At 48.6% G+C, this 25,610-nt stretch overlaps 2 protein-coding genes across 2 annotated transcripts; both read left to right on the top strand.

The window, feature by feature from the left end:
• Positions 1-4,076: 4,076 nt before the first annotated feature.
• On the top strand, positions 4,077-13,611 carry LOC100123756 (neurotrophin 1). The gene is made up of 10 exons (XM_001607412.5): positions 4,077-4,641; positions 5,072-5,218; positions 5,976-6,122; positions 7,578-7,680; positions 8,402-8,537; positions 9,275-9,463; positions 9,594-9,758; positions 11,840-12,096; positions 12,172-12,520; positions 12,822-13,611. Exons 1-10 carry the CDS (start codon positions 4,603-4,605, stop codon positions 13,138-13,140), a joined length of 1,851 nt encoding a protein of 616 aa, XP_001607462.2. The 5' UTR covers positions 4,077-4,602; the 3' UTR covers positions 13,141-13,611.
• A 9,183-nt stretch (positions 13,612-22,794) lies between these two features.
• Positions 22,795-25,062, top strand: LOC100123749. The gene is made up of 2 exons (XM_031923015.1): positions 22,795-23,053; positions 24,461-25,062. Exons 1-2 carry the CDS (start codon positions 22,999-23,001, stop codon positions 24,598-24,600), a joined length of 195 nt encoding a protein of 64 aa, XP_031778875.1. The 5' UTR covers positions 22,795-22,998; the 3' UTR covers positions 24,601-25,062.
• The last annotated feature ends 548 nt before the right edge of the window (positions 25,063-25,610 follow it).

Below are 25,610 nucleotides of genomic sequence, written 5' to 3' on the forward strand. Positions count from 1 at the left end.
GCAAAAGGAAAAAAGCGTAATTTAATTATCCTCGTAATTGCGAACGTGTCTCCGCCGCAAAAATCTGTTATGTAAAGCCGTATAAGCGTCCAAAAAGTTATCCCCCTCGTATTCCGCTCGTATATTACAATACAACTCCGAAGACGACGACGCGCAACAATTACGCGCCCGCGAATAACGTTCAATTATGAGTAATTACGCCTCGATACAAGAGCCTCTCTCATCTCCGAAGATCTCGTCCGCCCCGAGATATATTCATAAATTCGCGACTACCCTGCAACTATGCCATCGCATTTTATTATACTCTCTCGCGCAATAAAGCAGCGGCGCGAGTCCCATCAGCATAAACGCCTCCGCGCGCTCGCGTGAGGTCCTCCGCCCTGGCGTAATTGCTTTTAGCGCGTCTTCCGCAAAAAAGCTCGCGTCGCTAGCTATATCATTTCCAGCATCGTATAATTCTAAACGAACGGCCGATTATTCGTCTCCCTCTATCTCTCCGATGTGCGCAAAATGTTTTATCGGATTTTTCCGGCTTATCTGCTGCAGCGCAGCGCTTGGGAAAAGGGAGCTCGTTTCACCTGCATTATACTCGCTCGCGCGTGCGCTTAGGATAACGAGAGAGAGAGAGAGAGAGAGAGAGAGAGAGAGAGAGAGAGAGAGAGAGAGAGAGAGAGAGAGAGAGAACAGCGTAAACGCAGCCGAGCGGCCGTATTAGCGAGATGATAACGACATCTTATTTATTCGTGCGCGCCTACGTTTTATATTAGATGCAAACTCGCCTTTTTCCTTCGTTGCTAGGGAACCTATACATTGTGCACTTGGATTTTTACGTATGCAAATGGGGGGCACTATTAGCCGTGAAATCGTCGAGGGGACGTGTTTCGATGGTCGATAAGCGCGAAGATCGATGAAAGATCGAGTAAGTCGTGCTTGTTTCTTAACTCCGTAGGCGGTTTTAAAAATCAGCGCTGTTACACCTACGAGGCTACCTGCGACGCTCACCCGCTGCGATCTGACACCTATTCTTTTACATATTCGAGGCGTGACGCCAGTCAAAATACGAATAGATCACGTCGTCGCGTCGGAGAATTTTCGCGCGAAGATATACGGAAACACCCGGAAACGCGCATAAATTTTGCTGAATCCGTTAGATCCGTGCTGCTTGTATTCTATCGATGATAATAACTAATTTCGGCGATGATTTTCGAATCCGCGTGGGTAACGATTACAGCGTATTATAATTCCACATAAAGACGCATCAGCTGCGACCCGGACTTGTTTCACTCATCCGACCATGGAAAATTTGTTTTTATTCCTCCACACGCACACTTTTCCCGCTTATACAATTTCTCACTCTCGATGCGGCTGATGCACCTGCACGGCTGTTTCCACTTCTGCGAACACAACAGCCGTCGCGCACTACCCGCTTTTTGCGCCTCTTTCTAAGTATCCGAATAAACGCGTGAGAAAAGCATCGTCAAAGCCCCGGATAACAACGGCGTGTAATGTCTTTATAATGACGGGTGCGAATCTCGTTGCAAACATCGAAAGGAATTAGGAGGGGAGATGCAGCAGCCGATGCTGATGAGAGAATCGCGCGAGAAAGCTGTGGCCGTATGTGTACCGTTGAAATTCTATTCCCGTAAAAAAAAAAACGGAGAAAGAGAGGAACTGCACCGATGACAAAGCTGCTGCGTATAATGCAGCAGTGCGGAGCTGTGCCCAATTTTCTACCGGGCAATCAAGGATGAAGAGATACGCGAGTGCATATACGCTATGCTACTGTGCTACTCGCAATTACAGTCACTCCTTTTTCTTTTCCTCAATTTCTCTGCGATGTTCCAGAGAACACCTGCGATACGGCCGCTATACTTATACACTGTATACGTGTGTTTGCTGTCGGGCGGGTTTCTCAAGCTGTGTGCGCGCGCGCTTCAATCGAGTTCCGAGAGGATTTTGAGAGGATGGGCCATTGACTTTCTGAAAAAGAAAGTAAATATGTCGCAACGATCCCCGCTTTTTGCCGCTTCACCGGGATATTCGTATACGGCCAATTATACATTTGGAGTAGAGCCATACAGCTCGGCTTCTTTTTGTTCTGATCGCGTAAGTGGATAAAGCCAGCTATTGTATCGCCTCTCTCTCTCTCTCGATGAAAGTAAAACTAATTAATGCAAATTGACTAATCTCCCGAGTTTCTTATTCTCACCGTGTCAGCAGCCACGGGTAAATTGCGCCTAAGTGGATGCGCAGGTCGATATAATACACGTGCGCTCTTGTATCAATATCATAAACAATGGTAGAACTAATTAATGAAAATTGCGCTCAGTGCCTCTCTCCACATCCCGGACGAAGTCTTTATCTTCCCGGGCAATTTGTAAGGTGCGATAAAAACGCAGTGCGTAAATCAGCCGCTCGAAAATCGCCGTGCTGTGGTACTTAATTAATCGAACGCCACTCGATCATTACAGGTATACCTTTTTGTGAAAGGTTCATCGTGAGCGCAAGAAAACGAGTCTCCGGGGGGGGGAGGGGGGATCTCTTTTTAGCCGTCATCGTCGCGCGAGTGCACATCGCTCTTCGTTGGCCATCCTTATTATCATAATCAGCTGCGCTCGGCGCGCGCGGAGAACAAAAAATATGAAATTTCAAAAAAAAATCGCCCGTTTCATGCGAGAAAGTTCAAGATGAATTAACGATCAAATTAATAAAGCTAAATGCACGAGCATAGGTCGTATGAGTTTCTTACGTTACGTCGTGAGTTTATATACGTAAAGGGAGTGTGATTGATGGCTTTAAATCAATTTTTTCTTTCTCTCCAACCGAAAAAATTTTCCTCGCCGCGCTAAACGCCGCGCGCGCGTGTTCGTATATTTTTCGTTCCACTTAAGCTTTACAAATTGTAATTTATAAGAAGAAAGTTCGCCATTTACGGGTGTTCCGATTTTCTTCCACATTAACCGCCATCTTTTTTCAAAAATTCGGCAATAAAAAAATATTTGAATTACGAGCTCCTCCATTAGCGTTTCTCGAGTATCCGCTCGAGAAAAGCGAGGAAAGTAACCGATCCCTATTGTAATACACACTTCGATTCAATCGTGTCACCTTGATTCGAAGACTCGATAAAAGAAAAATCCTCCTTTTCTTTCACTTCCCAAAGAAGTCCGTGCGGAAAAAAAACTCGTAAATCCAGCGAGTAATTTCCAGCTGGTCGGTGAGTGCAGAAGCATATCGGGAACGGAGTGTCAATCTCGCGTGGGCGTAACGAGGCTTCGAGACCTTGGAAAGCTGTGTCCGTAGTACACGCGGTCCGAGGCTGAAAGTGAGAATCCATCATACGACGCGCGGCTGGTTTATTGACTTCTGTCGAAGAAATGATAGAGTAGCCAAGCAGTGTATACGTGTATAACTTTCCACGCGGGGACGAATGACCCGAAATAGCTCGTCTCTCGGGAGGATAGAAAAGCACACACGAGTTCCCTCGCGCGGCTTTTTACAGTCGATTGTATGCAAACGTCAATATTTTTCGTGTCCATTTGCGGGAACTTGGAAACGGTTTCCAATCTGGCAAATCACTTGTCAAATATACAATTGTCGTCCTTACGGTGGGTAAATCAAAAGCGTCTTTAAAGATTCTCTCGAGAAAATATGAAATTGTCGGTATACAGCGAGGGGAGAGGCTAAAAAGAACAGAGACGAGAGAGAGAGAGAGAGAACGAAATCAGGCTATTAGAAATCCACAAAAACGTGAAAAATTTCACTTTTTTTCTGGTCCCGCTCCTCTCGATCGGTCGCCACCTCGTTCGGGCCCACTGGAGATTCGTACGTCCGAAAAAACGAAGCGTCTCCAATCTCGAAAACAGCTCGCGAGAAAAAGAAGAAAACGCACAAAAATAAAGCCGATGCCGAAAAAGCGGAAGTAGAGATAAGCGAATAACCGGCGCCAAGGCTTAGCTCGCACACGTACATAAAAATACGCATATACATGAGAATCGAGCATTATAGGAAGGAAGGAAGGAAATAGAGAGGGGCACTGGCCGACTTCCCCGCGTTTTCTCCCTCTCTTTCTCCCCGGACTATCGCTCGGTCTCTTTCACTTGGTCAGCTATATACGCGCCGCATCTCTCGCTCACTCCACCGGCGGCGAGTTTCTCGGTCACGGCTACACACTCAGCGGCAGCAGCAGCAGCAGCAGCAGCAGCAGCTTCCTATCCTCTCTGTCACGGCTACTGCTCTATAGAGGCGATCGCGAGAGAAAGAGAGACATACTGCTGTATATCCCCACGCAGCAGCGTGTCCGAGAGGCGCGTGGCGGCGCAGATTTTTGACCTACAAAAACGCGCGCCGAGGAGGAGCGAGGAGGATAGACATTACAACGTAGAGAGCGAGAGATGCTGCCGCTGCCGGCGCCGAGACTCCGCTGAGTCGGTTTCCCGAGCTCGAGACGAGCTGATCGCTATATAGTACGCTCCTGCGTGATATCCGCGAGTTCTACTACCCATACACGTGTGCAGTAGCTTCAATACGTACTTGTACTCTCGGTACATATACCTGCTCAGGACAGTCGTGCAGCATCGACCAGAGAGAGGCTGCTGATCAGCCATGAGGATTTCCGCGGCTGCAGCCGGCCTTATACTACTGGTAAAGCAAAAAACACAACTTTGACGCGGAGAAGTGATCGCATTTTCGCGCCGCGCGAGCGCTCGACTGGAGATTACAGCCGAGAGATTTTTCACTCTTTTCTTTGCCGCGTATAACGAGTGTTTGTCTTAACCCGGTTATTTCGCGGGCGAATTTTACGAGCGTATTTATAAATATACTACGCGATATTATAACTAGCTCGGCGGCATCGATGACTTTTTCCGTGAAAGATACGCGCGTCTTCAGTGAAATCAGCTGCGAGCTCAGTGGGTCAAGTGTTGATTGCGCGCGAGAGATCATTTCCTTCCGGACTTGCTGCGCGTTTGTTCGGGATTCATTTTCCGCGTTTTTTTTTCTCTCGTCGTCGGGACTTTCTCTCCGGGAGCTTTGTTATGCTAATTCTTTATCCCCAACTTCTGTGTGTCGGCAGACGATCGTCGCGTTTGTCGGCATCGACGCGGCGACAGCGGAACCCGGAGCCAGACATGACAACGTCGAGCTGGAGTTCAACGACGAGGAGGAGGACCGAGAGGAGATCTCGACGTCGCTGAAAGTGGAGAACATTGCCGGTGCCAGCGTAAGTCGATCGATTAAATTTTTGTTTTCTCTTTATCTTCGATGCCGGCTTTGTAGAACTGCGGGAGGAGAATGCGTGCGGCGAAACGGAAACAGCGGTTCTGCGGTTCGCTTTTTTTACGCGTCGAGTGTTTTCTCCCGGGTTCGAGCAATTTTTGCGATGATTAACGCGCCTCTTTCTTCTCATGATTCAAACTTAAGAAGCTTCGTTAAGGAGCGACATTGTTGCTAGAGGGTAATTTGCGTAATACAGGTTTCAGAAGTGTATGTACGCGATGAAAGAAAGCTGAAGCTTTTATACAATATCGGAGGTTCGGCTTGATTGTCGAACGAGCCTCAACGTACTCGTGCTCTGGAATTCATTCCAATACGTTATTTTCTCTTTCGCTCTGCAAATGCGAAGATAGTAACTACAAGCTCTTTTACGAATGTATCCATCGGATAAAACTCAGTCTATGTGGCAGTTATAGTGTAAGCGGCTCACAGCATGCCGAACAAAAGGCAGTTTTGGCCTACCAGCATACCGCTATTTATGAATTCCGAGCGCTGATTACGATGAGGGAAATAGAAAAACGCTTATGCGCCACCTATATTCGCCAGTCGGAGACTATACTTATAGCTGCGGCTAAGGAGATGGGGATGAGCCAGTCCAAAACTACTTTGTTTCGCGCGCAATAACCGAATACAGATAGTCCGCGCGATGACGACTCCGAACAAATTGGTACTTGTAAATAACTCTGATACACTTATCATCGCAGGCATCGAGCAACGCGAGTTTCGCCGAGGCTCGATCCCGTCTTGGTTCCGCTGCCGATAACGCAACGAGGGAGCCGATTAGCGCCGACGCCACGAACAACGAGGAGCAACAGAAGGAAGACGGCGAGAAGCCGGAAGAATTGCCGGAGGTTTGATTCCACGATACTTTGTTGCTTTATATACTATAATTATACGCCGTTGGAATTTCTGCGGTCTACAACAATATACAGTGTGTAGTCGCTCGTCAGGGCTGTGGTCGCCGTTTAGAGAGAATTTCTTCGAGTCGAGTTATACACGTTTTCGATGCGGTTACATATTTGTACGAATAACACGCGTACAACGAGTCGGAACTGCAAATTCCATTAAAAAAAGCCGCGATTCATTTTCAATCAAGCGCAAAGTGGAATGTAATTCGATCCGCAAATGGGACGAGTGAAAAGGAACGATAGCATCACAATGAAGAGCGCGAACGAGATTCTATAAATAGCCACTCGCTCAACATGTATCAGGTGTATAATTACGCGGCACCTGTTCTCAGCCTCGTTTTTATATATATATATATGAATCGGCGCTCGTATACGCGCATCGATAGAAAGTCCTTTCTCCCGATAATGCAATATTTATGCGGATATAATTAAGTGTCAAAAATTATTTTATATATCCCCGTCGGCTCGTTAGCGCGCGATAATTCAAAAAATTTCACTTTTTTTCGTACCCGCTCGCGAGGAGGCTTATTAAGCTTACAGTCGCCGTGTACTACTTTCGGCCTTATTAAATGTCGCTCTACGCAGCTCGTAAAGGTTCCCCCTGGGCCTGTGCTCGGTAAGTGTTATTTTTTTCGAAAAAAGGCCTCTCCTCGCGAGAAATTAGAAATCCCCGATGACGCGCGCGCAGCTGTGCTTTCAAAATTGCCGGCGAAATCAGCCCGCCGCTGACGTTTGCAGATTAAAAGCTCGCCTTTCGCGAGTGTATAGCGCACAATGCGTCTCCGCATCGGAGACGACCTCGCTTTCGTCGTTCTCTCCCGCACAAAAAAGAAGTCGATTTACGACAACAATAACAATCCTCGTCGCGTCGTCGCGCTCGACCAGCGTTTTCACAAAACAAACAAGCGAGCGCGCGCCGAATCATCGTCGTCGTAAACCGACACTTTCCATACCTACTTATATGGTATACCCGCACGAGTGTATTCCTCCGAATAAGCCAGTCGTGGAATTTCCATTAGGCACATCCCGTAGAGGCACAATGCGGGCAGCTTGTTTTCACACGCGCGGTGCGTCGTCCTCTTCTTACGCGGCGGTGTTACTGCAGAACGGAAAAAGGACTTTCACACGTATAATCGAAAGATATGGGATATACGCGGCTTTTTGCATTATATCGCCGACACACATCGCACCCCAGAGTGCGCGCGCGCACACGCACAACTTTCCATTCTGACCAGCAATTAGCGCGTGGCAAGAGCGCGCACACGTTTTTCTTTTCTCTCTCTCTCTCTCTCTTTCTCTCTGTATACGTCTATATATTATGCTACTGTGTAGAGTTGAGTTTCACGCTCGAACGCGCAATTTTCGAACGGACGGATTCTATAAACGTGACGATTTCAGCCGCTGGAGCTGAGGTATGCCAGGCCGGGCAAGTTCCGGAGGAGGCCTTACTTCTCGCCGCCCACGCGACGAACTTCCGTCAATCGGAGAAACGTCTATCCTGGTGAGCGTCAGTTTTTTTTCCTCTAAAGCTGATTTTGAGTGTTGCATAGGTGAAATTTGATGGGAGAGAAACGTGCACCCGTGTAAAAGCGCGGCGAATCGGTATTGAGATCGGAAACGTATTAAAACGTTCGGAATTAAAATACCTTCTCTCGGGACGTGTATAGAAATCGACGTAAAATCGCATGTAAAACTGCACTCGGAATGGCAAACGCGAGCAGTGAAACTTTTATTCCCGTATATAACTAGTAAATTAACGTCGACTCGCTGACAGCCGAGTCTTTAGCGATGATTGACGGTAGCGATATTAGCCATATTCGTACGACTAATCGCTCCACACATCTTTCAGCCACAAGAGAAAAAAGTTCGAGCCCATAAAAATCGCGTATGGAAATCGGTATAGATATGCGATCTCTCGCGTGCACGAAAAATGAAATCAAAACACGCGGTAAAATTAAATTTCTCTATCGAGCGAGCGATCGAATTAACGTTCCGGCAATTAAGTCGATCGATTACACCGTGCGGCGCTCGATGAAAATAAAAGTCGTCGCGCGGTGGCTGCTGACCATTACCGATAATTGCGGCGCGAGTCGTAAATTAACCTCTCCATCATCTTTTCACTTCTCCATACACACACGAGTCGGCTCGAAAAAAAGCTCGAGTATATGCTTTTCTATTATACGCTGGTAATAATACAAGCATCGTGTCTTCTTTCACCGAAGATAAGCCACTGAGGGGTTCATCCTCGTCGCTGAGACCGGCCACGAGACGTCCCCCGGATCCAAAGCGGGCCCCGACCGAAGCCGAGTGTACTTTCTTTTCGAAAACCGTCTGCTTGGAGGCAGCCGATTATCCCATGTAAGTATACGCATCGACCGCGCATTACACGCTCGAACTAACCGATGATTAGAAAACACGTTCGAGCGTGGGCATATTGACACTTGTTCTATACGCCCTTGCTTTCGTATATGGCTATCTGTTTTGTTTCTAATTTCCTCGGGGGGAAAAAAAGAAGAATCGAGAGCGCTCGTATATCGATGAGTTTTCACTGGCGGTTTATTCGCGCTCGGATACGTTGCAGCCGATCGAAAGTGAATTTCTATGTATCGCGCGCCGGTGCATATGCAGTTGGCTCTCACTCGCGCGCGGACGCATTGAAATGCGCGCGAGTTAATAGCCTCCGGCGACGCGACCGCAGAATCTTATCCGTTGTAATTTGTGGACACGTTTGAATTTAACGTCTCCCATACGCTCGTAGACACATATGAAAGTTGAAATGAAACCGAATCAAAGCGTTAATTCAAAACCTACGCGGAATTAGGGTTATATAAACTCGCGCTCGCGCGCATCCGAGAATATTAAACTTATCATCGTACGTTGGTCTGTTGAAAACTTTCCATCGCGTCTCTCTCTCTCTCTCTGTCTCTGTCTCTCTCTCTCTCTCTCTCTCTCTCTCTCTCTCTCTCTCTCTCTCTCTCGACGAAAAAAAGGCCCATTTTTATAACCCGTTTGGATGGGCGAGCGAATTTAACTCAATCTACTTTTCCGCGATCCTGCATCATCACACACACGCACTCGCACACGCATACACACAGGGAGGCCATAATGCGGAGCATTCGCAACAACAAAGACATGGTCGCCGCTCTGCTAACGGACTTCGACAATCGGGACGGTGGACTGAGCGAGGACGATGATATTCCAACGTCATCGTACAAAACGAGCTACGACAATAGATACGACAAGCGATACGAGAACCGCTTCGAGACCAGTAACGAGATCAAAAGGTGAGCTGCCGCTACTCTCCTTGTGTACGCCTGTGGCGTGACTTACTCGCCGGGGTCCCGTGTACGGCGGGTCGTCGCTCCGTAGGCGCTGGATTTTTTTCTGTTGAATACCAATGCTCTGTCTTCGCAGAAAGTACGAGTTCAGTCCACCCTATGAGAACGTGGAAGAGGGCTTCACCTGCCCGTCGCTGGTTCAGTACGCGAGACCGCAGCTGGCGCGTGCAGCCTCCGGTGTCTGGAAGTACATCATCAACACCGGCGAGCACACGCAGACCCTGAGATTGGAGAAATGCTCGTGAGTATACACATTCCTTATTACGTAAAGCTCGAGCGATTCAAATCGTCCGAAAAGCTACTTCACAAAACAAACAGTCGCAACAAAAACGCACACGCGTTAGGAAAGAGCCCGCAATGGTCCTTACGCAATGCGTGAAAATAATTTCCGTTTACCCAACGGCGAGAAAATCACTCCCAGCTCATATAATACACACAAGCATCGGAGTCTTTTTGTTCGCCACAGCAGCTCTCGATTGCTCAATTTTCTATCAGCCAGCGAAAATCTCGTATTCTGGCAAAAGCGTGCGATCGCCGACGGGGGATCCGGTTATCGAGATGAGGAAAAATAACAGCACGGAGAATCGGCAATTGAAAGCGGCAGTTGCGATGATGATGGAAAGTGTTCGCGCGGCGCGGGAAGACCGTTTTATCCTTTATTATTAATTGGCAGGATCGAATTTTCATATGTAAGAGTTAATCCTCATGGCATCTGGAATCGAAAATTTATCACACGTAAGCCAGTTATTATGCAAACCGCGTGCGATAACGGTATGCAAAAAGGAGCAGCTTAGAAAACAAAAATATTGGTGCGAAACTGGTCCTGCAACTTCTTCGAGCTGAGAACGCGTTGTTGCATAAAACAATCCATATATCCACGCCTACGCGAAAGCAAAAAAGACTTCCGCTCACATCGACCGATTGTTCACGCGTCTCCTGTTACACTTTCTTGTCTCCGATAGACTCTCTCGCAAGAGGGTTGAAGCGCAATTAGCGGCTCATAACGATTTGACAGCTGTCGGCCGGTGGCGAAAAAAAAGCCAATCCAACGCTCGATTAAATCCGCGACGCTGCGGCGTTATCGGTGATTACCGATCGATGGGCGCGAACCGCGCAACGGGATCTCGATCTTTATTTTTTCTTCTCTCTTCGCCGTGCCGAACGATAGACTTCCCCTTTGTTGCATAAAACGAGATGGGAGAGAGGCTTTTCCTGGTTATCCGATAGGACACTATACAGCTCCGGCCTTTCGTAATCGCTAGTCCAGATCTCTTCAACTGGATGCTTCACTCAAGGGGTTTTCCTACGCTTTGTTGAGCAGAGAATTGGAAAATGGGCCTTTTAACGCAACGATTTTCAAAGCGCGTCTCGAGAAAGCGCAATAAAAATGCGAGCACGAGAGCTACAGCAGGAAAGTTCCCGAACTCTCAAATTGGCCATTATCACCGCTGTTATTATTCAAGCCTCCGTCGAATAAATTACCGCACGACTGCAGCAGTCGGCGGAGAAAAAATTTCCGGCTCGACCCGCGGTTACCCAAAGTTTACCGGCGACAACATCGGCACAAGAAACGTAACTTATTTCGTGTACGCTCGTGCAGCGTTCGTGCAACGCTGCAATAACCTTGGCGAGCCTCCGTATCTGAAATTTCGAGCCGATCGCGTGTCCGCTCACACTTTCCAGCTGCGCGCGCTTCAGTCTGCTGGAGATAATTTGAATATGAAAATTAGATAGAAATAGAAAAAAGTAGATCAGAACTAATGGAAATCGCTCTGAGGAAATAGATTCTCAGAGCGGCTGATATCGGTTTTGGGATGTTTCGCAAGGAGCGCTTTTAGTCGACTGGGCTCGGCACGAGCGGAGAGATTTTTAGGGTCGACGCGCGAAAGCTGATTAAGACATATCGGATCGGATGGAAAAATAACGAGCGATGATAATCGAGCGGTTGGGGCAGGGTTATACGCGGTTGCATATTACATAGTCGCGCTTTTTATCTCACGTTCTAAGCGACTGTGAATATATTCACAATACACTTTACTGGCTGCTGGGTGATTTTCTCCTACGATACCTACTCTCGGTGTCTCACTTGTCGAGCTACAAGAAGCAGCCGGATTTCCAGGAAAAAATGACCCGCTTATAATCTCGAGGGGAAAGTGGGGAAAAACAGGATCAAAATCAAAAAGAAGTGCCGTTAGAAAGTAAATCCATACACATGCTCGATCGATGAGTAATAGCCGATTGATATCTCGTCGACGCGTTTTTCGGTCTGCAATTTCCGACTTCTCCCGTGTGCGATCAACCTTTATCAGCGACGCTTTCCAGAACGCCACGCACGAGTTGCTCCTTCATCTCGGAGAACTACAAATCGTCCTGCATGCAAGTCTACAACTATCACCGCTTGCTCACCTGGGACTCGAAGTTGGGTCTGCACATGGACATCTTCAAGGTGCCGACATGCTGCAGCTGTCACGTGCACGGATACACCGATCTCTTTCCGCCTCATCAGAGCGACCCGCCCGTCAAGGCCCAGGAAACTTTCCCCGGAGCCGATTTCGCCACCGGCGACCACCACCTCAAAGGTTTCTTTTACAGCTTCACATCGGTTATATTGAAAATGGCTATGCAGGTGCTCATCGTAAAATAATTACTCGCAGGTTCGAGCCACATCAACAAGTACGTCAACAGTCTGGACTCGGCGGCCCTGAACCTCTTCCGGGATAGCTACGGAGGCAGCAGCAGCTCGTCGGACCAGGACGAGACGCAGCTGCAGCACTCGAGCAGCTCGAGGAGGCCCAGCATCGCGAGACCTCCGCGGCCCAAGAGGCCCAGTTCCAACGTGCCGCGGCCCTTCGACAAGCTGCCGCAGCAACACGCGCCCAACACCAGAGCTCCGGGTTACAAGGGACCAAGACCACATAGGCCGAACCGGCCCTTTCGTAGAGAATCCGCGGTACCGGAGGTATCGGATTATTCGGAAAGCCCAAGCAATATTACGCTTAACAGGTGAGTCGTTACTTTTTTCCCTCATTTCACGGAATCAGTTATTGCAAAAACTTGTTTACCTTTGTTTGCAATCGATAGAGGGTTATTCAACGGTTCAGCACCCATAGCTATTACCAACATGATTTTCATTAAATTCATTCACTTCTCACGACTACGTTGCATAGACAATTTATAATTCCAAACGCGAAAGTCACGTAACAAGTGTCTCTTGTGTCAACAAACCGACGTCACGAGGCGAAAAAACTCAACTCAACCGCAAATAAAGGAAAAAAATAACCGAAACACTTTCGTATACTTACAGGTATAGCCAAGCGTTCGAGCAGGACACACTCGAGCAACCCACTATCAGACTTCAGAACGGCGGCTTCGACGACGAGTACCAGGAGCACACGCAGAGGCGCATAAACTACGACTACCATCCCATAATCGACTTCTTCAAGCCCGATGCGCAAATGCTCAAGTCCGACGAGCCGATGCAGGCGTCCGCCTCTTCATCGATCCTGCAGCAACAGCAGCATCAGCAGCAAATACAGTATCATCAGTCGCAGCAGTTGCAGCAGCGGCCGTCGCAGCTGCAGCACGCGGATCTCGATTCGTGGAAACCCATCTTTAAACCCTGAAATTGCGTGTGATCTTATGCGCGTTCTCTCTCGCTCACTCATCGAATGTACCTGAGACCTCGATAACGTAACAAGCTATGTGTTTTATACTTGGTGGAAAAGACGAAGGAAGATGTGACTCGATTATAAGTTTATTGTTATTTATGAATTTTTCGAAATTTCGTTCTCATCTTCTCTTTATACGTGCGGCTATTTATTCGACTCGATCGTGATCCGAAATTACGTTACTACATCGTCGTTGTATCAGTATGATTATTGATAGGTTCTTTTTTTTACCTGAACTAAAGTTTAGCTTGTATCTTAATTTAATCTACCCTTTTTGTACATGCGTTTAATGTTTAATTTTATTTATGTTGTACTATATAATAGGTACTCTATATGCGTAGGAAGTTTATTGCATGCTGTTTTTGTATAAGTCGTTTGTACATTGTATTCACTTGTAATAAATGTTTTTGGTGCTTTATTTTTTAATTTTCCGCGCTCGTTATTGCCCCGTCATTTCCTGTCCACCCCGAAATCGACACGCCGCATCGAAAGCGCAAAAACTAATAAGCTATTTCTATTATTCCGAGAGAAATTGAGTCTCGAACCAAAGACAAAAAATGCTTCTTGTCGTCGCTCGATTTAACGACTAAACTCTCAACCTTATTTTTTCCCTGCGCTCGTCAACACCATGGTAGACCGATATCTCCGCAATATAAATTTCAATTACCTTGCTGGTGTCGAATTTTTGCAGCTGCCGGACGGGGAAAATTCGCACCGGAGAAACGGACAGCGCCGCTCTCGGGCAAAAAGCTCTCCCAGAGACAATAGCTTATCGATGTATACTCGCGCGCGAGTTATGGTCTGACGCAGCTGCGGCGCTGTACCGATGCAGAGAAGCGGAATCAGTCCAGTGTGACGCCGTGTCGGAGTATACGGCCTGTCCAGCAGACTGATCACTTTAAACGCCCGTCATCCTTTTTTCCTGCGCTGCCGGTCCGCCTCTCCGCTAGCTCGGAGGAGAAAATATAAATTAGGCTAGAACAGCCGCGCGCCGAACAGTTGCGATCGATCTCTCTAACGAAAGTGTTGTTCTTCGCTCGTGTGCGACTCGGGATCAGAGGTAGAATTTTCTCCGAGACAGAGGGTACGAAGGAACTTGACGTTTTCGAAGGACCATGAGGCTTGTTGAGTGCGTGTGAAGTGTCGCTTCTTTCGCGCGTGAGAGCACAATGAGGTGAAGACAATGCGCCGCTCGCTGTACTACCCGCTACTCGTATTGCTGTTTCTGACCGACGACCGTCGTGCCTCGTCGGCCCATCCCCAGCCGGACTCGATCAGCGCGATCCTCGAGTCGTACGCCAACGCCTTCACCACCGGCAAGCCGGACGGGCAGCGGAGCTACGCGTCGACGCCGGTCTTCCTGAACTACGAGACCAGGGCGGCCTCGACGCTGGTCCACGACTTCACGACTGTCAGGCCCGAGGAGAGTCGTCGCGTGCTGATCACACCGGCCTACTCGACCGCGGAGCCGAAAGTCGCCGGATCCGATGCGGTCCGAAGCAGCTACAAGGAGTCCTCCGAGGAGCTCGACGAGGACGGGGATCCCAAGGGACCGCCGGATCACGTGATTCCATTCTCCGAGCATGAGAACCCCAGGGAACCATCCACGAGGCCGAACTACACAGCTCCGGGCGACTGGGCCAAGCCTCCCCCGGAAAAGAACATCGGCCTTGACTTCGTGCCCACGAAGCTGTACGCTCAAGTGCGCGGCACCCACACGGTCCAGCACCTGCCGCAGGAGGAGGCTATCAAAAGCGCCCAGACTGACGAGGAGAAGGAGAACGCGGCGAGGCTCCGGGAGGTGCTCAAGGTTTCCAAGGCCAACACCGTATACACGGAGGAGGGCTACGAGGATGCGGCCTACGATCACGCCGGGCAGGTCAGGGACGCGGACTTCCACGAGGGCTTCGCCAGGAAGCTGAAGGAAGATATGGAGAAGAAGAAGCTGTACGACAGCGATCGTCCCAAGAAGCCGAAGAAGCCCAAGAACAAGAAGAACAAGAGCAGGAAGGGTAAATCGCGGGAGAGGTACGACGACGATTACATTGACCACCTGGAGGAGCTGTTCGGGGAGGCGCGCCTGTCGAAGAAGCAGGTGAAGCCGGAGGATCTGAAAGCTCTCAGAAGCGCGTTAAAAGCTCCGATCGTCGACGCCAAGACCGCCGCGGAGAGCGGGATCCTCCAGCTGGAACGGGATCTGAAGGAGGAGTCGCGCGAGATCGAAGGTACGTCCACGGAACCCTACTTCGTCCCGACGACGACTTACAGGCCGATCGTAGTCGAGACTACCTTACGGAACGTCGACGAACCCCAGACGACGACGGAGAAACGCGACATATTCACGGTGAGGCCCAGGAGACCGCCCACGGAGAGGCCGAGATCCATCGTCGCCAAGATAAGAAAGCCGGTGAACAAGTACTACCCACCCGCGAACGCTGGCAGCGTTTACTCCGATGAGCCCACCACCGTCAACTACAGCAACCTGTTCTGGCAATACTTCCTCAACAAGCAGAACCAGACGCCTGCGGTTACGTACCGACCCGTGATTGCCAATCCGCTGGCTCTTGCGACAGTCAACGGGCACGGGCCCTATCTCCTCGTGGTCACGGCTCCACCGAGCACGATTCCGCCCGGCTATCTGGAAGGACAAGGTTCGGAGACCACGGCTAGCTACGTCACGGCTCCGTCGACCGTTAACGCGACCAGACCCACTCGCGCCAAGTCCAACCACCCCTTCGAAGCTCGCAAGCTCGATGCCTCGGAGCAGCGCAACAGCTCCAAGTACACCGACATCTCGAGGAAGGAGAACCAGGACAAGACGGAGCCCAAGTCCGAGGAGAAGATAGTGAACGAGAAGAAGAGCGGCCTCAAGTTTCCCAAGTACAAGCCGGCCTCGAACCAGGACAAGCTGCCGGACTACGTGAAGAGCGACAAGAGCAGCTACAGGGACTACTACACGGCGATGCTGCCGCCGAAGATCTCCGACGTGCCCATCACGTACGCCGATTATTCACGCCGGCCTTACGGCAACGCGCTCGGGCAGTGGCCCGTGAAGCACGAAAGCGAGAGGCCCGTAGAAAGCGTGTACGACGTGATGAACAGCAACGAGCATCCTCGCGAGCAGCCGGCGGCGCAAAAAAGCGCCTCACCCGTCACCCGACTCCTCCCGCCCGCGCCCCTCTACAGCAGCGAATACGCGAGCTTCCACATGCACGGGAGGGGAAGAGGCGAAGCCGTGCCCCAGACGCTCGTCTCCATCATGCCGATCATCCAGGCGATCCGCAAGCGCGAGAGCCAGCGCAAACCCTTGCTTCCCTTTCTCTTTCGCAAGAAACGCTCCACGGCGCACGGCCGCACGAGGGAGTGGGAAATCGAGCAGAGAGACAAGAGGCTGCAGGAGGCTCAATCGGCAAAACTCGTGGATGCCGACTCGGAGAAGAACGAAGCTAAGGCGCTGAAGAGAAAGCCTCCGAGGAACTTCGAGCGCCTGCTGCATCAGTCGCCGCGCGTGGCCGCCGACGTCGTCGACAAGGAGATCGAGAAGAGGTTCAAGAACAAGTCGAGGGAGCAGTCTTCGGAAGAGTATTCCGACGAGGTTTCCAAGGAGAAGCTCAGAGTCGAGGACGACTCCAAAGGGAAGGACACGGTGGAGGTCAACGTCCCGGAGCTCGACTTCAGCAGCATATTCGAAGAGGATGAAGTCGAACCCACCACGAGGAAGCCCGGCATCGACACGGAGAAGTATCCATTCTACAGGGACAGCAACGTTTTCCAGAACAGCCCCCTCAAGTACATAGTCAACCCCGCGGAAGTTCCTCGGAAGACCCTGGGGGGCATGGAATTCTACGACTCCAGGAGTCTGGAGTGCGAAGAAATAGATCCGGACTTGGAGAAGATCGTACCGGAGGAGGAGGAACTGGCCGAAAAACGAGGTCCGAGAAAAAGCAAGCCGAGACTTCACGGCCTAGGGGACAAGGTGGACTGCTTCAAAGCCAAGTACTTCGGTGAGAATCCTCTGGACAGTCCGCTTTTCTTCGAGAAAACCATAGAAAATCCATCGCCACCCGCCGAGTTGGACCCAAAGAAGTTCGCTTCCAGAATACTGGAACTGCCCCCGGAAAACGAGGATTACGTGGTTCAAAGAGGACCCAAGAGCCCAGAGGACTTTGGCTCGATCAAGAGATCAGCGACGATAATCAACAGTCCGAGACAGTACTTCACTGAACAGAATAACAATTACAATTACGCTCCGCGCAACAGGAGGCCCGACGCTCATACGCAAAAGAATCGAAGACCGCCCAGCGCGATGCTCGATGAAAACAATGAGAAGGTCAACAAGACTCGTTCGAGGCCGAAGAGCAAAAAGTCCAACCAGAAGATCGCGCCCGCGTATCAGCGACAAGTCTACGAAGACGTTATGGGAACGATCATGAACCTGGAGAACATGTACAAGACGCGTGGGCCCAAACGCAAACGGATACCCAGTCATCCCAAACATCACATCAGGGAGCATTACGATCAGCTGGAAAACAACGAGTTCGACGTGCCGCTGAATCGAAGACCTCCCAACATCGATGGCTTGGTACCGCCGCCGAAACACGACATGAACGTTGGTCCTTATCACGGTAGCAAGTATGGCCATCCAAATAAAAGAAACAATAGATATGTCCACAACGAAAAGCCAACTCGACATTTGCGATTGCACAAGAGAAGCGTGGATCCTGATGAAGTCAGGGAAGTTGTTATCACCGCGAAGACACCTACCAATACTAGTGAGAAACCTGAAAAGAGTCCTTTTCGAATAATTATGACCATGCCACCGACGGAGAAGCCCAAGAAGAAGAAAAAAACTGTTACGATTCTCACAGATGAACCAACCACGCAGAGAACGATCTATACCATTAACGATAGATTAAAATCTGACCGCACGGACGACCCTGGCAAGTACGATAAGTTTAGCCACAATAGCAGTAGTAAATCATCCGTTGATCCGAGAAGAAACGAGCCACGATACAACGTTCCAACGAGGAGAAATTTTATCATCCATGATTCGAATACCACATCTAGTCCCGTGAAAGCAGATTTCCCAAAAGTTACGTCCCAACCTTCGATAGATGCACCATATTCGAGTTCAACTCTGGTCCCAGTTATCGTAAGACCGGACGAGAGTTTTCTCAGCAGAGTACCCCAAGAAAGTAAACACAAATACACCAAAGAAAAGCTAGCTATTCCCGATGATATCAATTTGCAAATTCCATCGAACGCCTATACCGACGAGGCCAGTGAAGACAAACCAGAAGTCAAGAAGCCGCTATACTCGGTCCATGAAAAGACTCAAGAGGAGTCTACCGATGACAAGAATGATGAAGGTATCACTGAATTCACCATGTTGCCCGAAAGTGAGGAACACAGAGAGCTTTTTGAGTTCTTACAAGGAAACCCGCCTGGATACGACAAAGCTTTTGCAGACGAAAGCACGACCGAATTCGAAGAAAGACCGTTCACGGTGCAACGACGCGAAGAATCTCGAACTTACCCGAGAAAGCCAGACAATGATAAATCCGACGAAGGTGACGCAGCTACGGAGACCTACGTTGGTGAAAGTACTACAGAAGAAGTGGAGGAAGAGCCGATAGAAGAAGCGCAACTTGCCAAAAATGAAGAAGAAGGTACCACCAAGAGTTCCAATGACTCCGAAAGTGAACCTTTCGTCAGGTATTCGGCCAGACCTTACTCTCCGCCGGAGAACTACGAGGATGAACAATACTCCGATCTAGGTCCGCGAATCAATAAACCTTACTTTTACCATCCACCGTTTGAAGTTCCCGAATATGAGAAGCACGTACTAGGAAAAACCGTGGATAGAGCTGACGAAGAGGGCTGGAGCCACAGTGCAGAAGAAACTGAAGATCACGAGAAGTACGTTTTTCCCTGGGAAAATGATAAGGAGGACGAGGAGGAAAAGGGCGAAGAGAGCAAAGACTTTTCCATCTTGGGAAGGTACGAGTTTCCTTGGGAAAAGAGAGAAAGGAAAGAGAGAGAAAAGAGGGCAAAAGCAAAGTTGCACAAAGAGAGATATGGAGTGGAGTACGTGGATCCCGAAGATGAAGACGAAGCAGACGGAGAAAATGGTACGGAAGCCACGAATACAAGACCAGTTTTCGTTCCGCTGAGGAAAAAACTTTCAAGGGGTAAAAAGGATGTAAATAACGTAGAAGTAAGTACGGAGAGTCGTCCAGCTTCGAAATTCAGTAGCAAGTATAAATCCGGAGTCGTCAGGATTCCGTTTGAAGACGACGATATGTCGATCACTGTTGCCAATAATGATAAGATTAAGGAATCGATCTTAAGTTATTTAGAAAAGATAGACACTTCAACGCCAAAAATAAAGACCTCCCAAATATCGCAAAAGAATATTTTGAACGACACCTTTTCGCTGAGTACGACTACCAATTTACCGAACAAGATGAGTCGCAAGAGCGATTTCAACTTGAAGTTTGAGTCTTCCACGCATCATTCTCACAACGAAGGTACACCAAAGGCCGAGAAAATCAACACCGTAACACCTGCGCCCCCGACGACTACCACAGCAAGGAGTCAGGTAAGGGGACGAGGCTCTCGTAGACACGTCACGAATAACGCCAATATCGGTGATATAGCCAGAATATCGCATCGAACGACGGATAACCAAGTCTCGTCGACACCAGCTTCAAGAAACATTCGCAGACGTGGTCGAACCAGGGACAACTCCAGCTCGTCGACCCCTGCCACGTCTTCCTCGACTTCTTCTCAAGCGACGACAAGCGCCCCGACACATGCTCGACGACGAGGTCGACCAATGACGACTAGCGCGACCCCCACAAACGTAGCTTCAACAACAATTTCGTCGCGGGCAGTCGCAATGGATAGGAGAAGAAGACCGTTCAGAGTAGCCGGTACAGACAGAACCACTTCTCCAAGCAGTTCTACGACCTTGTCGTCCCTTCCGACGTCAACGGGACGAACGATAGAACACCATTCCCGTGTCTCCAAAGAAGAAATCATTACCAAGACCAGCTACCAAAACGACGAGGAAGACGACGACGACGACGAAGACAACGCGAAAACCGCGTCGGAGAAGAAGCCCGTGAAGTACTCGAAAATAAAGCGGCCGAACAAGCCGAAAAACGAATCCGACGACGAGTCCCCGGCGCACGGCACGAAGAAGGAGAAAGTGGAGAAGGTGACGATTACGATGGAGGAAACGCCTAATCACGTCTTCAGAACAAAAGAGATCGACAAGGACGGCGTGAAAGGGAAATTCGTAACCATAACCGCCAACACGAACAACAACGGCAGCTCCACGCCGTCGTCGACCAAGCGCAACGGAGACGCCGAGATGGAGGAGATGAAGAGACGGATGAGCGCGTTCAATTCGTTCGACAGCGTCATCCGGGACACGGAGGACCAGACCGAAGAGCCGAGCGGTCTCCATGGGGCAGAAGTAAGTGAATCTCCGCGCAGACACAGAGAGATTCGCGTCACCACACGAGGCTACAAACACACGATCAGTACCGCTGTTACCTGGGAATCGGAAGAAGAGCCGCTATAACACTCTTTAAACGACATAATTCGTAAATTTCACTCTCATCCGGATATTACTATACCCGAAACAGACATCTTCAACAGAATAAAATACAATTCAAGCAAACGTTCACCGACACTTAACCTTACGCACCTACCGACGACTAACGATATCATGTATCATCCCCTTTTCAGAAGTACGTGTTAGAGAACTTACTGCGCAAGTCGCCGCTGCCATTGCTTCTAAATCCGAAGGGCAATTCAACCGCGGTAACTGCCACGTCACCTGCTGATCGACGTATGGACAAAGTTGAAGAAGACGACGACGACGACGACGACGACGACGACGACGATGATGACGATGACGACGAGGATGAAGACGACGAAGACGAGGACGACGATGACGAGGGCAAAGAAAAAAGCGACGACAAGAAGGAGAAATCGCTCAAGATAGAGGAGATGGAGAGCGAAAAAAATGCCACCGCAAATGCTTCGGCTAAGATCATTAAGGATCCGAGCAGTAGGAAGTATTTCTACGTAGAACGACGCTGAGAAATATATAGTGCATGACTACTCCTAAGCTTTATTTTCATATTTAGCAAGTTTTGTATTAAAATATCGCAAATCATTCTCCCTCTCATTGGTATAAGCGCGTCGTTAACCATACTAATCTACGTAATTTATGTTAATACGTTGTAAATAGCTGTAGAAATGAAAGTAATCCATTCGCCAAGACTTATCCTCGTGTAAGTATACAAGTGTAAGCTATTCCATTGTATCATTTATCCAAGTAAAAAAGAAATAATAAAAAACCTTAAAACACGAATTATCTCTCTATCTCCATCGCTAAACCAAAGTACAGACTCGCTACATACTTCCGAATCGGATAGCCTTGCTCCAGTCGAGATATAGAGCCTCTGTATGCTAATCTCAAGGAAATCCCGAAATTCGCGATCGAGTGGGCCGCTAATTGTGTTACCCTCCTTGCGCGCCCGTCGAAAAAGGCTCGCCTCTGACTAGGACAGGCGAGTACAACACACGCGCGTATTATGGTCAAAGAGAACAGGCGCGGAGAAGGGCATCGACACTCGGAAGCCTTGATCCGAGAGAAAGAAGAGCGACGTATGTGTGTACGCACATACACACGTGAGAGGCTGATGGTGGTCTTATACACGACGTGCATCAAGGTCAAGGTGCGTCTCCCCGTGCGAGAGCATTATTACGAGAGAGAGAGAGAGAGAGAGAGAGAGAGAGAGAGAGAGAGAGAGAGAGAGAGAGAGAGAGAGAGAGATACAGATATGGCTGTGTGGGTAGGTGTAGATGTATGTATATAATCCTTTATGAACGCAGTAGCGAGGTAGCGCACGTATACAGTGCGCGGAATCGAAAGGCGATTGGCGCAGCGCTGCGCCGCGGAGTCTATATATTTCGGTCTTTGCTCTCGTTCGACGCTTGTTGTTGTTCGATTGTGCGCCTCGGCTCCTCGGGATCAGTTTCGCTCTTTTTCTCTCCCTCGGAAAATATGGCCTCTGCGAGAGTGAGTTTGTTGTTTGGCTTCTACGCGCGTTGTTATATTTTTCAAAGTGTCCGGGTAGCTATATTACAGTTTTCTGATATAACTTTAATTATTTTCGGGAAAAAAAGAAGTGGCTTCTTCCTCGTGTCCGTTCCGTGTTGCGTAACGCGAGCGGGCTAAGAAAAAAAATTAATAATTCGACACCTCATTAAAGTAAATAGGCCTCATTAAAAAGTGAAGCTACATTTTTTCTCTCTCGAAATAACGACCGCGCTACTCTCGAAGCAAATTAGTGATATTAAACTGGGCTCGCGTGTCGAAAGGGTGTAACGCCGCATAACAATCCCGAACGAGGAACTCGAAATTGTCGTCGTTGGATTTTAACATTTTCTCCGTCTTGCGCAACGCCGTCGTCGACTGCATAGAATATAACTCGCGCGGTGTACGGCTCTCTCGATTAATCAAAAACTTTCTAGCCGATCGCTCTTCGGTCGTCAAACCTTTCGGAGGCGAAGTGAAAAAAAGAGCCAGTAGCGGAAATGAATCTTTCCTAATCTCGGCTCCGTGCGAATCCATTTGTATACTTTCTATTGTGTCCGAGACGGCGTTTCACGGCTTTCGCGCGCGCTCGATCGAGCTGAAAAAAGGCAATTATAAAAGTATAGCGATTTGTCGATTTGTCGCAGGTAATCGTAGTCCTCCTTGTCGCTGGGCTCCTGGTGACGATCAACGCGATGCCGGCACCCGACAGCGCGGGAATCGTCGAGATGGTCAATGGTCTCGCTTACGGTGAGTATTATACACGCGTTGAAATCACCGCCGCCGAGTATAGGCGTGGATTTTTTGTTCTGAATCACTTGCGCTCTTACGAGAGATATGTATACATGACTACTCGTCATGCGCTCTGATACAAATGTGTCAGCGCTGCTGACTGGCGAGTGAAGCATGTATTCATTTCTTTATACTTATAAAGATTCGCGATAGAAAGCACGCGCGCGTTTTAGAAATAAAGCGCTGGAACTCATTCGCGCGCATTGCTTTTTTATATCGCGTCGCTGCATGCGCGTCATTTGCTATGGAATGTCGAGAGAACATTTTTTTCGGGGTACAAAAATAAAGATTAGACCGCGTGCGCGAGCGGGGGATTCCTGAAAACAAAAGGAGTAAGAGTCGAGCGTTCGAGATTTCAAGGACCTAGAAAGGAATTACGTCCTCAATAAGGTCACTTGGTTTTTGTAAGTCAGGAAAGGACTCGTAATTATATGTATTCACGGGTATAGAAAAAAATTAAGTTTTTATGCGGGCAATTAGATTTTTTGAATATGGTTTCATTAATTTTAAAATCACAAAGGACGCGCATAAAAACTCACTCCAGAAGCATCCTATCTCCTTGCCCTCGGCTGACCTTAAATAATACCGATCGAAAAAAAAGAAAAAATTACCTACCGATACCCCAGGCAATACACTACCGTCGATAACTGTAACGACCGTCCCATGAGAATCTTTCCTATTAGTTTCTAAGTCCGATCATAGATCGCTCTAGCAGTCCCACAGACTTTCTCTACAACGAATCTCGGCGGTATAAAGCCTTCTTTCTCGCGCTGCTATACGATCGCTCTCACAAGGACTCCCTTTCACTTTTTCACAGAGACACGCCGCGCGCGTTTCTCGAAGCGCGCGCGAGCGCGCGCGAATCTTCGTGATGTACTCGCTCTGTACTCGCAGACTTGACGATGACCGAGGTTTATTAAAAAATAGATGATTCTGACAGCTATATTCTATCGTTTGAGTATTTTCAGAGATATACAAAAAAAATGTACAAATAATTACTTTAGGGAAGTTTCAAATATTTAATTAAAAGTATACAAGAGCATCGATTAAGTCCCCATCGAATGGGCATGAAGATACTTGTTTACATTCGAGCCCGATCTGCGAAAGATAACTGATTATCCGTCGCATCTCTCTAACTATACGCTACTTGTTTCGACACGCGTATACACTCGCGCCGTTCTTAATTGACGCTACATCACAAGTATCCAATACAATCTCACCGCATTACATCCTACCATAATATTCGCATCGTTTTCCACTCAAGCGTTTCAAATAAGAAACCTGCGCACTTGACCATCAACGACGGCTAATTCTATAACGAGTATCCATCCAGCATAATTACCCTCTTCTTTCTTATCATTACAGGCGGTATTCCCTATGGAAGCGTGAGCGGCGCGCTCGCGAATTACAATCAACCGCAACGACTGGCCTACCCCTACAACAGTCTCCAAGCGTCGGCCTCTGTCCTGGTACCCGATACGAGGACGGCCCCCATCGGCTACTGAGTCTCTCTAAGTTGTACATCCAAAGAATCATCGATCCATCGACTTATTTTCCAACGGTGCAGCGGCGTAGAGTGAAATTTCTTTAATTCGTATACTGTTCTGCATTCGATTTTATATTGTAAGATACTGTAATAACTGCTGCTGCCGAGGGAAAGAAAACGTTTATACTTTATTGTAAGTTAATTGCACGCACGTCCAAACTTTAATTTGTTGTGAAACTTCCTGTCATTCATGCGCAGAAGAGTCGCTCGTCGTATATATCTATACTTGTGTCATATAAGAGAGCCGCGCGGCTTCATTGTATTGTAGAATAACATTAAGTAATGTCTAATCATTCCTCCTTTTCCATCTCTAATATTCTTTCGACCGCGGGTGTCGAGCCTATGCAATATCATCGTACGCACACTTGTCATTAAAATGTACGCATATTTTTTGCGATTAAAAACTGCATCATAAATGTTACACATCGTGTACGCAAGTGACCCAGTAGTCTCCATACCCAATAACCCCTTCGATATTCTTTAAATAACACAGGACAAAGGACGTGATATACGTGAGCAAAGGTCGATCAACGACACCGAGAAAAAGAAAATGAAAAAGAAAGGTAAGCACAGCGCTATCTCGTATCCGTAAACACGCGGCGAACTCGTTTTTCACGCTCACGAAAAATCTCAAAATTATAAGTACAAGAGAAAAAGCAAAGCGCACGGCACACAGGGACACGCCGAAAAGCCGAGGCATAAATCCCAATCGTTCGTTTTATATTTACCCACACACGATCATCGACACTCTGCTCGCGCGTGTCAACCACAGCGCCGTGAAGGACGACCGCTTTGGGCAAGTCCCTCGTCGACGTAAGCTACTGTATACCTGTGTATAGGTACACATGCACGCTTGCAAGGAAAAGGAGAAACGATAGGAGGGACGACGTTACACTTGCATTCATTCGTGAAAAAGTGCAAGCAGGGCAGTTATAGATCGGTGCATCGTCTTTTTGGGAATCGACATCG

Source organism: Nasonia vitripennis, chromosome 2 (assembly GCF_009193385.2).
Source record: "Nasonia vitripennis strain AsymCx chromosome 2, Nvit_psr_1.1, whole genome shotgun sequence".
Classification (NCBI taxonomy): Eukaryota; Metazoa; Arthropoda; class Insecta; order Hymenoptera; family Pteromalidae; genus Nasonia; species Nasonia vitripennis.